The 13,156-nt window shown below is 40.8% G+C and overlaps 1 protein-coding gene across 1 annotated transcript in view; it reads left to right on the forward strand.

The window, feature by feature from the left end:
• FRRS1L (ferric-chelate reductase 1-like) overlaps positions 1–13,156 on the forward strand; it is a 22,301-nt gene extending 9,145 nt beyond the window's left edge. Inside the window, exons 3-6 of the mRNA XM_004677959.2 lie at positions 4,265–4,349; positions 6,592–6,730; positions 9,173–9,419; positions 12,383–13,156. Coding sequence (XP_004678016.1) covers positions 4,265–4,349; positions 6,592–6,730; positions 9,173–9,419; positions 12,383–12,555 — 644 coding nt within the window. The 3' untranslated portion in view covers positions 12,556–13,156. The remainder of the gene's footprint in view (positions 1–4,264; positions 4,350–6,591; positions 6,731–9,172; positions 9,420–12,382) is intronic.

Here is a 13,156-nt window from a genome sequence, read left to right on the forward strand (position 1 = left end):
AGTGTGAATAGCTTCATAGTGCTGAGACTTAACCCCTGCACCACCAGGGAGGCCCATCTCTGTAGTAATTTTTGAAATTAACAAAAATGTAAAGGGAAATCACTTGTATCTGGAAAGGAAAAACAAACAACAATATGAGTAGCCATGAGGTAAAGAGACAGTTGTAAGAAAAATTAAAATGAATTTACAATGACAATCAAAGCATTGTCTGTCAGAAGAGCTTAGAGAGAAATTTATGGTTTTGAGTATATTTACTAGAAAATAAGGAGGATTAAAAGCCAGTGAGCTAAGCATTCAATGAAAAATAAAAACAAAAATAATACAAAGCTGCATAAGAATAAATGAGGGCCCTCCCTGGTGGTACAACTGGCTAGAGCATGCAGCCGCTTCTGTGCGATTTCGATCCCCGCTCCGGAGGTGATGCACATGGTACGGCAGACCTCTCCTGTCTCGCCCACTGCTCCCCTCAGCAGTGTACTTCCTTGACCTGCCTTTTCTGCTCCCCACTCTGTCTCTGGTGAATCCTCTCACTCCCCTGCACCTCTGACCTGTACTCCAGTTCTGTGTGCATAAATAAATCTTTTTTTAAAAAAAAAAAAGAATAAATGAAATGAAAAAAGCAAAACTGAGATAATCTATCCAAGCCAAAAACTGTTATGTAGCATACTGTTCACTCAGGAGTCGTGACAAGTTTCACATTTACATGTGTGGGTAGATTTAAAGATGAAAATCATAGTGATAATCACTAAATGATGTCATTTATGTGAAGTAAAAGCATATGCAAACCCTAATTTTTCAAGGACACGCATATATAAAAGTGAACATATGGAGCATAGGTGGTAAGTTCGAATGGATCCTTGATCTATCAAGGTCCAGCCAAACAGGCAGAAACTACTAGCTTTATACACGTGGCCAGTCCAGGGAGCTGCCTACATTGGCACTCGGGGGCTAGAGAAGCTGAAAAGGAACGCAAAGATTCGCAGGGAGCAGCAAATCTAGGGAGCAAAGAGAAGGACTTGAGGTTATAATAACCTGGAAGCTCAGCGCAAGGGACTCCATAACCCGACCTCCCCCCAGAGACTGGGGAGCAAAGGAGTGTAGCCAGCTGCCTTGGCTCTTTTAAGTATATAGTGAGCTTGGTGCTGGAGGCTAGAAACAAAACGGAAACTCAACCTATCATTGTCAGGATGAAAGGGAGCTGTTGAGTACTTGCTTGTTGGAACAGCAATCCAACAGGAAGAAAAGTCTTTTTTCCCTCCCAGGCTTCCTCTTATGTTTCCTATTGGCAGAGCCTATGCTGAAAGAGGAAAAATGTGGTTTTCAGAGGCCTCAGCTCTTCAGAGAGCTGCCCTAGAAGACTGGCTTGTCATGGAGAGATAAGCTTGACTACTGAAAGAGAGCCCAAAGTATTCCAAATAGACTGTTGAATTTTAGGGGGAAATGGGAATAGTACTCTACTTGTATTTTGATACCAATCCCAGTGGGTGTACTGAAATTCAATTCTAGTACTAATGTTGCAGAGTTAGAAGGAACTTATAAGTTAAAGGGTAAACTTGACCAAACTGTCCTCACTTCAATCTAACTGGCTCCAAATCAGAGAGCTACCTACCTCAAGTTCTACAGCTACCAGGTACTCCTTCAGGTTCTGTAACTCATCAGTACATTTCACATAACTCAGAAAAGTGATATACTTACCCTAAGTTGTTTTATAAAGGTCTTAACTCAGGAACAGCCAATGAAGACACCCAGAATGAGGTGTGGTTAGCTCCGGAGTACAGTTTCCAAGGCCTCTCCTAACAGAATTGGGACGTGTCACCCTTCCGGCACATCAGTGTTCACCAATCAGGAAGCTGCAGTCAGCTTCAGTGCCTGCAGTTGTTATCCGGGTTTTATTATACACGCATGATTGATTTCATCATTGGCCAAATAATTGAACTCAATCTCTAGACCCTGACCTCTAGGCCTCAGCCATCTCCCCAGAGGTAGGGGTAATTCAAAGCCCCATCTTCCAGTCACATAGTTGGTCTATGTGGAACTATCCCAGATCCTGAGTCATCTCAGCATAAATGTAAGTGTGATCTCAGGGCTCATGAATAACAAAAGCAATTCTTTTAGGAAATTCCCAAGGATTTAGGTTGTCTCTCCTAGGAACCAGGCACAAAGGCCAGCCACATTCTTTGCTAGGCAGCAGTTTACAGAGCTAGAGGAAAATGGTACTAGTAATGGATGCCCAAGTGCATTTGATAACACAAGTTCTCATTCCAAGTAGTGGAGCCATAACAGAGGAAATGAGTTCTAGAAACGTTCTGAGAAATAAGTCATTGGCCATCACTAATAAGCTAATTTGGTACATTTATATGTGGAATTTGACCCCAAATGGGTTATTTGGGTCTTATAAATCCATGTCTCTACAGTCTTACCTATTGGTTATTGGTTCTAAATCCAGTTTATGATATTTACTAGTCATAATGGAGTAGTGATAATAACTGGCTTTTATTGAGCTGGAAATCTTATATGCCAAACATTATTCTAGAAGCTAGGAAGAAACAAGGAAAATAATTTAGAAAAAATGGAGGAAGATGGGAAAGCTGAGTCAGAAACAACTTAAAAGAGATTGTCTGGCTCTCCCTGGTGGTGCACCTGGTTAAGGCACTGCATTGTGAAACTCTCAGAAGCCACTGCAGCATGTGTTTGATCCCTGGCCAGCGAGCTCACCCACATGGTACAGCAGACCACTCCTGACCCACCCGCTGCTCCCCTCAGCAGTTTATTTCAGTGGATCTGCCTATTCTGCTCCCCACTCTGTCTCTGGTGAATCCTCTCACCCATCATACCTCTGGCCTGTACCCCAGTTCTGTAAGCATAAATAAATAAATCTTTAAAAAAGAGAGAGAGAGAATCTGTCTTTGTCAGTTGCTTTTAGAATCTATAAAGCAAACAATTAAGTAAGCATTGTATTCCTGGATAAATATTTAATAAAAATTGGCCTCAGCATTGTGTTGAGAAGTGAGAGGGAGAACATACATCAACAGTTGCTCAAAAATATTAAGAGAAAAGCAAATAACTCAAATAAGGAAGATTCAGCCTTTGATAGGTCAATATGGGGCTTAATATAAAATAAATTTACAACTAGGGAAGTATGCATTTGGCCCAGTTACTTGAAGGTGATGAAAAACTGGGACTTGCTTTTATTATGTGAGCAAGGGAATGAGCTGTACAGAACACAAGGGTGTGGAGCAGGAACATGAGACCCAGTTAATTTTTTAAAATAAAATGTAATCTAGTGAGACAAGATTGACAAGGGCTTATGTTTAAAATATTACAAAGAAACCTAAAAATAATGGCAAGAGAAAAATAGAATAATTATTAAAACTTTATATTACTTGATAGCATGGTGATACTGCTTACATACTTGGCAATCATTTATTCAGTGTCCATTGCCAAATACCATGTGGGACAGAGAATACAAGATGGGTCACACATGGTTCCCGAGTGCACAGAATAAACAACCTTGGAGGAAAATATATTTGTCACAAACTGGAAGCACACGCAGGTGTCTCCTTCCTCATACCGTTCAATATTGATGTTATCTTGAAAGCTGCACAGCTGTTAGGGACGATGTGTTTTAAGAATTGTCTGAGATGTGAAAATATTTTACACATCTTAATGAAAAAAATGGAAGTTCAGAGAAACGGAAAAATCCTAGTATCATTTATATAGATGGGAAAACTCAGCTATTATACACATAAATATATCCTTGTTAAGTGTTTCTTTTACAGCATGTCTATTGTGTTCAAATTGTGATTTTCCAGACTCCCATGAGACAGTGTGAGCCTGTGGTTATGTGACATTATGCCCCTTCTTAGTGCCTCAGTTTCCTTGCCTCTACCTATAACTCTGAGGATACTTACCTATAGATTTAGATATCCTCTCATAAAGAGGGTGATTACACGCCAATAAAACCCTTTCCTAAGACTCTGAACATTTCTAGACATATGTAATTTAAAAAATTGTCTCCTAATATCTTACTGGATGACACTTTATGGGGGTGGAAGGGGGAATGGGATCGGAACTGGGGTAGGAAGAGTGCACTGGACTGTGGTGATGGCACAGGGGAGGTGGGAAGCCCATGGGGATTACAACCGAGATGCAAAAATGCACAAAATGAAGAACAATGTAAAAGAATAATAATAACAAGAAGAAAAGATTTCACTGGAAAAGCTGCTACTGGGTTTTCTAACCACTATTTCTCCTTACTGCCCAGGTTACCCTTTTCCTACTGCTCCTCCTGTGGATCCGTTTGCCAAAATCAAAGTGGAGGACTGTGGAAAAACTAAGGGATGCTTTAGGTTGGTAGATCTTCGAGTTGGACGACTTTAAGGCTAAGGCATTGGTTTTCTTCTCAAGGTAGTATCTAAATTGCATGCGTGGCATTCTTATCACAAACCTGCGCCCCCTCCTAACTCCAGCAAGGCTGTGCCTGTTTCTGGTGTCTTCGCAGAGCTCAGACTTACAGGTCTTAAGCTCTCACATGCCACTAAGCACTGGAATGTTCTTTTGTGGTCCTTCAATTCTGACTAGGCTGCCATAGGCCCAGGCATCTACCCCTAACTAGCAGGATGTAGGAAGAAGAATCATAGAACATAGGTTATATCTGTGCTTATTTATCTGGGACTATGGGTGGGTCAAGTGATGACAGACATGTCTAATACCCAACCCCTTTTAAAGCAAAAGTCATGACTTATGGGTGTAATTACAATGCTAACTAGTCAGTAAGCATGTGATTGTAGCCCGCTTGTGATGTCACGTGTAACAAGTCTCTTCCGGATTATTAGCAGGGTTCTGTTGTGTAGTCAGTGGGCCCCCACTAAATAGCTCCACTCTACTGGCAAAGCCTCCATCTCTTTGAAATCTTATTTCCCGAAAAAGTTGTCCTGGAGTAAAGATTTGATGGCCACTGCCCTGAAAGTTCTGAGTTTCTGGGGCTCAGTACTAAAATTACAAGGAGAAAAAAAAAAAAAGGAACATTAGGGTTTCTCTGGGCTACGGGGGCATTTCTGAGGAATCAGATGTTCAGTAATGCCATTACTAAGGAAGTGCCCAGTACTGTATCATTCTGGCAATCAGGGGTCTCTTTAGAGAAAGGAAGTTAGTACCTTGCTGGCTTCTTGGTGACTTGTTCGCTGACCCTTCCACTCCTCCTTTAGCTTTTCTTGCCCCTTTACAGCTTTTTCACCCCAGTTCCCTGCTGCCTTGAACTCACATCTCTTCCTGCCAGCCTGGTGGCTTTGCCTGTGCCCTCCTCAGCTAGCACCAAGCTGCCTCATCCTTGTTTCTTCACACTCCTGCCATCTGAGCTTCCATGTTCTACCCACTGTGTTAATTGTCTGTCATGCTGAAAATTATAACACGGTGTTCTTCAGACTAGGGTTTGCCCATTCTTTTTTTTTTTTTTTTAAAGATTTATTTATTTATTCATGTAGAACTGGGGTACAGGCCAGAGATGTGGAGGGTGAGAGAATTCACCAGAGACAGAGTGGGGAGCAGAACAGGCAGATCGACGAAGTACACTGCTGAGGGGAGCAGCGGGTGGGTCAGGAGAGGTCTGCCACGACATGTGGACACCTCCGCGGCAGGCGGGGATCGAACTCATGCAGAAGTGGCTTAAGCTTCTTAGTGCTGTGCTTTAACCCGCTGCGCCACCATTGAGGGCCGGGTTTGCCCATTCTTAAGGGAGCCATAGTTCTCTGTCAAAAAACTGAAATTTGTGTTTTCATTTCAATGATGCTTTTTTAAAAGACTAATGTGCACCTAATCGGATTGTCTGGAGAACCACTCTCCACTGCTCTGTGCTTTAATGTCTGCATTTATAATTGTATCAACACCAAGTATTTCAATAGAGTAAAACCAAATTTTAGAAATTAAGCCTGCATGTTTTGCTTAGGGAGCATTGGATGAGATTCATTTGGCGCATTTTGCAGTGGTTTAAGCAGATAAAAGTCAAGGATAGTAAGAACAATGCTCAATCTAAAGACCTTCCACAGTCAGACATATCAACTGACATAAAGCAACTACCTCACCTATCACGTGGATATTACGAATTTAAATGTTCCTAGTTTGTGGTTTAACTTACATTTACTTCGTTAATATGTATTAGTTTAATTGCATCAAAATGTGAAAGTAAAAAGAATCAATATGCATTTAATTAACAAATAACAACCTTACTTCAGAGAATTTTTTCTTCTGAAAGGGATTCAGAAATAGTTCAATAATAACTAATATAGGATACTCTAATACAATGTAGAGATCACTGGTTGGGAGTTTTGGGACCCAGAGTCTGCAATACTCTGTTACACAAGACAATACAGAGTGGCAAGCTCCTTCCTGTCTCTGGTCCTGGGTTTATATGTAGATAATGTGGATCGAGTCATCCCTGAGGTCCCTCTTGAGTGAGACCATGTTTTTGAAATCCAAGGTCAGAAAGATCCAACTTATTTTATAATATTGCTTAGTCTTCTGTCTCATGCACAGATGTTCTCTTCATTTATTTTGAGTAAGTGAGTGAGGAAGCAATAATGTGTGTTTGCATAGGTATGGGAAACCAGGCTGTAGTGCAGAGACCTGCGACTACTTCCTTAGCTACCGGATGATAGGCGCCGATGTGGAATTTGAACTGAGCGCAGACACTGATGGTTGGGTAGCAGTTGGATTTTCTTCAGACAAGAAAATGGTAAGACGCAAATCATGCCTGAAGTTGACTTTTCTCTTTAGTTTGCTGTGCTGCTTTAGATTTTAAAGAACGGTCCTTTCTCTAAGCTACTATGCTACTCTTAAATGTTAGAAGCTAACTTCTGGTATTTGATTGTCTTTTGCAAAAAGCAAAAGCAAATGAATTAATGAAAGCACTGTATGGATTATACTAGTTATGGCTCTCTGATGACAGTAAAAAAAATTCAAGAGAAGGAGATTGGTTATGTGAATACACAGTAGTCCCTGGAGCCCATATTCAAGAAGAGTTATTTCTTACAAGAAGAGTTTGTACAACAACATGACTGATAACACTAAGTGTTTATTTCTTACTCGCATGTGTGTGGATTGACTGGGGCTCAATTAGACTAACTTTCAGTCCATGGGTTGCAATTAGTGTTTTAAAAATCATTCTAGAAGTAGCTTCTACCAAGGCCTGTCATATTCATGGTAGAGACAAAAGAGCAAAGCCAGGCAGGTTCAGTTCAAACCTGCTAATAATCCAGGCAGGTTTAGTTCAAACCTGCTAATATTCAAAACCAGGCAGGTTTAGTTCAAACCTGCTAATATTCAGGACACATGGGTATGCCCTATTATTGCAGGGCAGCGGGACTCAGGTCTGGCAGGTTAGTCGTCCACAGTCCCCACAGGCCAGAACACATCTGGACCTCAGAGAGCACCAGGCCTGAGCAGGCAGAGCATCAGGAACCCAGGCAGCTATGTGTCTCTACCCCTGCTTCTCTCTGAGCCCTGTCATTTGCCACTTCACTTGCCAGGGTGCTTCCCCAATTGCCAGAAAGCCTCAGGCCTCTGCTGTGCACCGGCTGCTGCTGTGTGCAGATCTTTCCTCTGCTCTTCCCCTGGCCTACTTTGAGGCCCATGTGGTAAAAGGAGAGCAGCTCAGGCAGAGAGCAGCCATAGGGGTTGTGAGAAGTGTTCAGAATTTGGATATGTTTGCAGTTGGTGCTGATGGAGGTCGCTGTTAGATTAGATGTGGGTTGTGGTCAGAGATGAAGCAACACCTACCAGAACTTTGTTCTTTGAGAAGTCACCAGGAAAATGAGCTTCCGGCCCAGGCAGTAAAACAATTGGTCCAACTGGTATGAATTGGACCACGTGGATATGAATCTGTATCACTTACCACCTAGTGAACATACGTAAGTCTGCGTTAATACTTAGGGCGTCGCTGTTAAGATTAGGGGGCTCAGAGGACATTGAATGAGGAACATTCAAATTTTATCTTTGCTATCTAAAAGCCTTGTATAATGTAGTCTCTCTGTTCTTCTACTTGTTCCAGAAGAAACACAGTTGACAGATTTTCAAACCCTGATGGATAAGTAAAGCAAAATGGAACGCCATTCTGATTGCTTTCAACTTCTTTTATAATGGGCTGTATTATTGGGTTTTTAAAAATCAGACTTTATTTTTCAGAGAAGTTTTAGGTTCACAGCAAAACTGAATCGAGGGTCCCCGTGTGCTTCCAACCCCACACAAGCACTGCTTCCGCCATCAGCATCATTCTGCACACAGTGGGCCATTGCTATAATTGATGAATGCCTTTAAGTATTTTAACATCAATGTTAGAGCTGCAGATAAACTGCAAGGCTAGTGCAAAAAAAAAAAAAAGCTCCTACATAAATGTTTTATTTATATGCACCAAAAGGTTATTTCTTTAACTGTGGTAAAATATACATAACATAAACCACTTCAGCGACTAAGGTGTGGTAGCGCTAGTCATGCACAGAACAGAGCCAATGTACTGTCTAGTTCTGGAGCCTTGTCACCAATGATGACATTTGCTACCACATGTTTTATCTCTCGCTATGACTACTCCTAGTGCTATTACTCATTATTTTTAGAAAACTTTGGAGATGAAATCAAAGATATTGTAACCCTTTAGCTCTAAATATTTAAGCAGGACTCTTCTGAGATCCAGGACATTCTCTTTCATTTTGTTCAAGATGTTTACCATTGATATGATAATATTGTCCAATTTAGTGTCCATTTTCAAATGTTTCCAGTTGCTCCAGTGTCCTTGATAGAAAGTTTTGTTTTATGACCTGGGGGTTCTATCTAGGAACACCAGTATTTGTCTTGTATCTTTAGTCTTCTTAATTGCAAAATAGTTTCTAAGACTTCTTTTGGGGTTGGGGGTTGTAAGGTTTTTGTGTTTTGATAGAAACATAAAATAGCTGGTGATGGATTCTCCCAACATCATTTTGAGAGGCAGTCAATGTCAGCTGTTCTGATGCTAACTTTGGACACTTGATGTTAAAGCTTCTTAATGATATTTAAAGTGAATTTGGGGATGGCATTTCAAATTACAGAGGTAATGGTATATATATGTCTGAAGGGAATTTCTTCCAGCAGGTAGGATTGCAAAAGACAACACTTTGACTTTTCTCTTCCTCATCACTTTGACTAGGGTGGTGATGACGTCATGGCCTGTGTCCACGATGACAATGGCAGGGTCCGCATCCAGCACTTCTATAATGTGGGCCAGTGGGCAAAGGAGATCCAGAGAAATCCTGCCAGAGACGAAGAAGGAGTTTTTGAGAACAATCGGGTCACCTGCAGATTTAAACGTCCTGTAAATGTTCCCAGAGATGAAACAATTGTCGATCTGCATTTGAGTTGGTATTACCTGTTTGCATGGGGTCCAGCCATTCAGGGTAAGCTTCCATGGTGGCCTCTGGGTCAAATGCCCAGATATCACTGTGCTTGTGTTCCTTATTTATTGGGCAAGGGGGAACAGAAAGGGTAGAGGAGAGGTTTCCTCTGCCTTCAGAAGGACTTCTTAGACACATGAAATGTATAAATGGACAAGTTAGTCATGTACTTAGCCAGAGCAGTGTACGAGTCTGTGATGAGCTGGGAGTATAATGAAACAGATCATTTGCCTGCTCTGTATGGGGTATGGGCTCTATTTAAGTCCCCAAACATTCTCATTTATAACTCACCATGTCCTTGAGAGGTATAGGTATTATCATCCTCATTGAAGAGAGATTAGGGAACTTGTTCAAGGCCCAACTGCTAAAAATGGAGGGACTAAAATTCCGTCTTAAATCTGTCTGACAGCAAAATCAGTGAGTACTCATAACACCTATGCCCCAAATAAGAAAACACTGAGCAGGAAAGTGCTCTGGCGGTTCTCTAGAGATCGGCACTAAGTGTTTCGTTAGTGCTCACTTTATGACTATTGTGGTAATCACACATGCACCAAACTAATTTAGCCCATTAGTCCTCAAGTTTTAATGGGCATAGAAACTGCCTGGCTATATCATTAAAATACAGTTTTTTTTGTAGGTCAGGGGTGGGGCCTGCAAGGCTGCATTTCTAACAAGCTTCCTGTTGATGCCATTCCATTGATGAAATCACTTTGTGTAGTCAGGCTCCTTAGCATTTCCCCCTAAAATATCCGAGGGTGTTACAAGACCTTCTAGAGACTGCTAAAGTCAAATTACACTGTATCTTTAGCATTCCTCCTGGTTGATTAACTTAATGACCTGAGTGAAAATGAAAGTGAGCTGTTTGCAGACCTTGTATGAGAACTCATTCTGGCTCCTGGTAATTGTGTCTTTTTTACTGTCTTCTCATCATCAGTTGTTGCCTTATGCGATCTGGTTTTCTTTCCCCCTTCAAAGTGCTTCCATTGATGTGTCTGGAGATTTCATAACTTACTTTTTTTTGGCTGTTCTAATTGAGAAAGCAATTAGATACCTTTCCCACTTGCTATTTTCCAGATTACTGATAAGAAAACTGCCATTATATCTTTAGTATTATATATTCAGTGCCCTAGGAAATAAATTTTACATCTGGAGAAATGAACTGACATAGAATGATGTGGAATCTAGCACTTGGTGCTTGCATTCTTCTCACTGGTAGGTACAGAAGAATCTGTATCTACAAGAAGAATCTGTATCTACCCTTTAAACTCTGAACTGTAATTTTTTTTTCATATCTTAAAAGAGGATAATAACATTGATTTCATAGGATGATTACAAGAATTAAGTGAAAACCAACGGCTGAAATTGCTTTAGAGAGTGGAAATGCTATACTTTACTTTCTTGCCTCTATAGCATTCGACCTTAATGTTCAGACCCTGTCCCCTTTGCCTGTTAAGCTTGCTCAGGACTTTCCTTGTTGTTCTCATCTTCTCCAAATATACAGGCAGATTCCTACCCCAGAGACAGGCTTCTGTTTTATTCCTTTTCCCTGAATTCCCTCTAATTCCTCCCATTCCTTTAAGGTCTCTCACAGAGGATACATTTTGAGCTAGGACTTGAAGGGCTGCATGGGGTAAGATTTCCCTCCAGGAAGTCAAAAACTGAAGGAACACAGTTAAGCTTGGGAGTTCATGAAGGAGATACCAATGAGGGAGATTAGGTAGGAGAGAGGTGATTGGGATCTGTTGAGAGAAAAATCTCATGCCAACCTGAGGAGTCTGCGTGGTGCTAAGAGGAGCCTGCACAGATGGTGGAGCCTGGCATGAGCATGTGGGGTTTAGCAGTGTTTCCCTAACAATAGGATCTTTAAAACCCTCACTCCCAACCTGTTTCCAAGGAGACCTTTGCTCTGAAGTTATCTGCCTTAGTTCCCTAAATTTCATGTGGATTCTTTAGGAGATCAGGCATCCTAATCAGCTTCAATTTAGAAAGCATCCTTTGTGCAGTCTTTCTCTCTTTTCACTTCTAACCAAGTTAAAAAAGTTTCCTGTCTAAAGACTTGTTTGGTATTTTAATCCTCCTACTTTCTGTTCCATTCCACTCTACTGCCCACCCCCCCACACACAGACACACCCTCTTTACGTGGGCAGACAAATACTTTATGACCCACAGACAATGAGACACATTTCCATTCATAAAAGAACCTAGTGTGTTCAGGAGCTGTTGATCCACATATAAAAAATATATGAGTGTCTCCCTGGTGGTGCAAGGGGTTAAATCTCAGCACCATGAGCTATTGGTAACCACTGAAGCATGAATTTGATCCCTGGCCAAGGAGGTAACCTGCATGGCACAGCAGACCTCTCCTGTCTCACCCACGGCTCCCCTTAGCAGTGTATTTCAGTAAATCTGCCTGCTCTGCTCCTCACTCTATCTGTGGTGAATCCTCTCAGCCTCCCCAACGGCACCCCACAGCTGTAACCTACATTTCAGCTCTTGTATTCTTGTATGCATAAATAAACAAATCTTTTTAAAAAAGATATAGTTCAGAATGAAAACTAGTAACTCTTACTGTTTGAAATAAAAATATTTTCTATTTAGTATTAATCAGATAAAACTCACTAGTGACCTTAAAGGTAGTCACTCATACTTACCAGGATAAATACATGCCATTTAAGACACCCCAGTCTTAAAACTGGGGTGCTATGGAGCAACCAGTAGTATTGACCTGGTAAGTGTGCGAGTTCATGAGAACCAGTGTTTTTGGGTAAACAACTAATTTTTATACTCTATGAATATACAATTATAGAGAATCTTGATAACTCTAATTGCCAATTCAAAATCCTTTTAAATGTGATTTATGATTTCAAAGACATTCAGATTGCTGAGTTTTTCTGTCATTTGCATCTATCATTACAAACCTGTGCTTTTTTTCTATTGCCCTATTCTTTTTTCTTTCTTTCCTAAAGGCTCGATCACCCGGCATGATATAGACTCACCGCCCACTTCAGAGCGTGTTGTGAGTATTTACAAGTATGAAGACATTTTCATGCCATCTGCTGCCTATCAGACCTTCTCCTCTCCGTTTTGTTTGCTTCTCATTGTTGCCCTGACATTCTACTTACTGATGGGAACCCCTTAACTACAGCCATGAAGCCAACCCATCATGGACGAAAGTCTTTGGTATATATATATTTTTAAAGAATATGCAGTATAACTTCAACTTATTAAAAAAAAAAGACTCAGACATTTTCATTTTTTTTGGATGAAAGAGCAGGCTTCCTTTCTCATCAAAGAAGATATTTAATAATGATGCCATACTTTTGGAATATGCTTTAAACTTTTCTAAGCACTTTCAAGTGTGTTTTATTATTTGAACTCACATCTCTGAGTTAGCATCTTCATAGGATTTGAGACCCAGGAGAACTGTCTTATTATGACCACATGCTAATTAGCTTTGGCTACACCATGGGATAACACAAAAGGCAAAGAAAGAGCAAGGCATAGACATCAAAGCTCTAAACAACCTCCACTCTTCCAGCTACACCACTGAGAGTTATTTGGTAAATTACTGAGAATGTCACTGAATAACCCTCAGTGCACAATCTTTTAGGCAGAAGAACTTCCAAATTTCTATGAACCATAAAGGCTTTTGGCTTTTTGCACAATGATAGGAAGAATGGGAGAAGTTACAATGGTATGGAAATAGTTCATATTTATTTGAAATGAGAAAACATTTTTTA

The sequence above is a fragment of the Condylura cristata genome, unplaced genomic scaffold (assembly GCF_000260355.1).
Source record: "Condylura cristata isolate star-nosed mole 26May11 unplaced genomic scaffold, ConCri1.0 scaffold00006, whole genome shotgun sequence".
Classification (NCBI taxonomy): domain Eukaryota; kingdom Metazoa; phylum Chordata; class Mammalia; order Eulipotyphla; family Talpidae; genus Condylura; species Condylura cristata.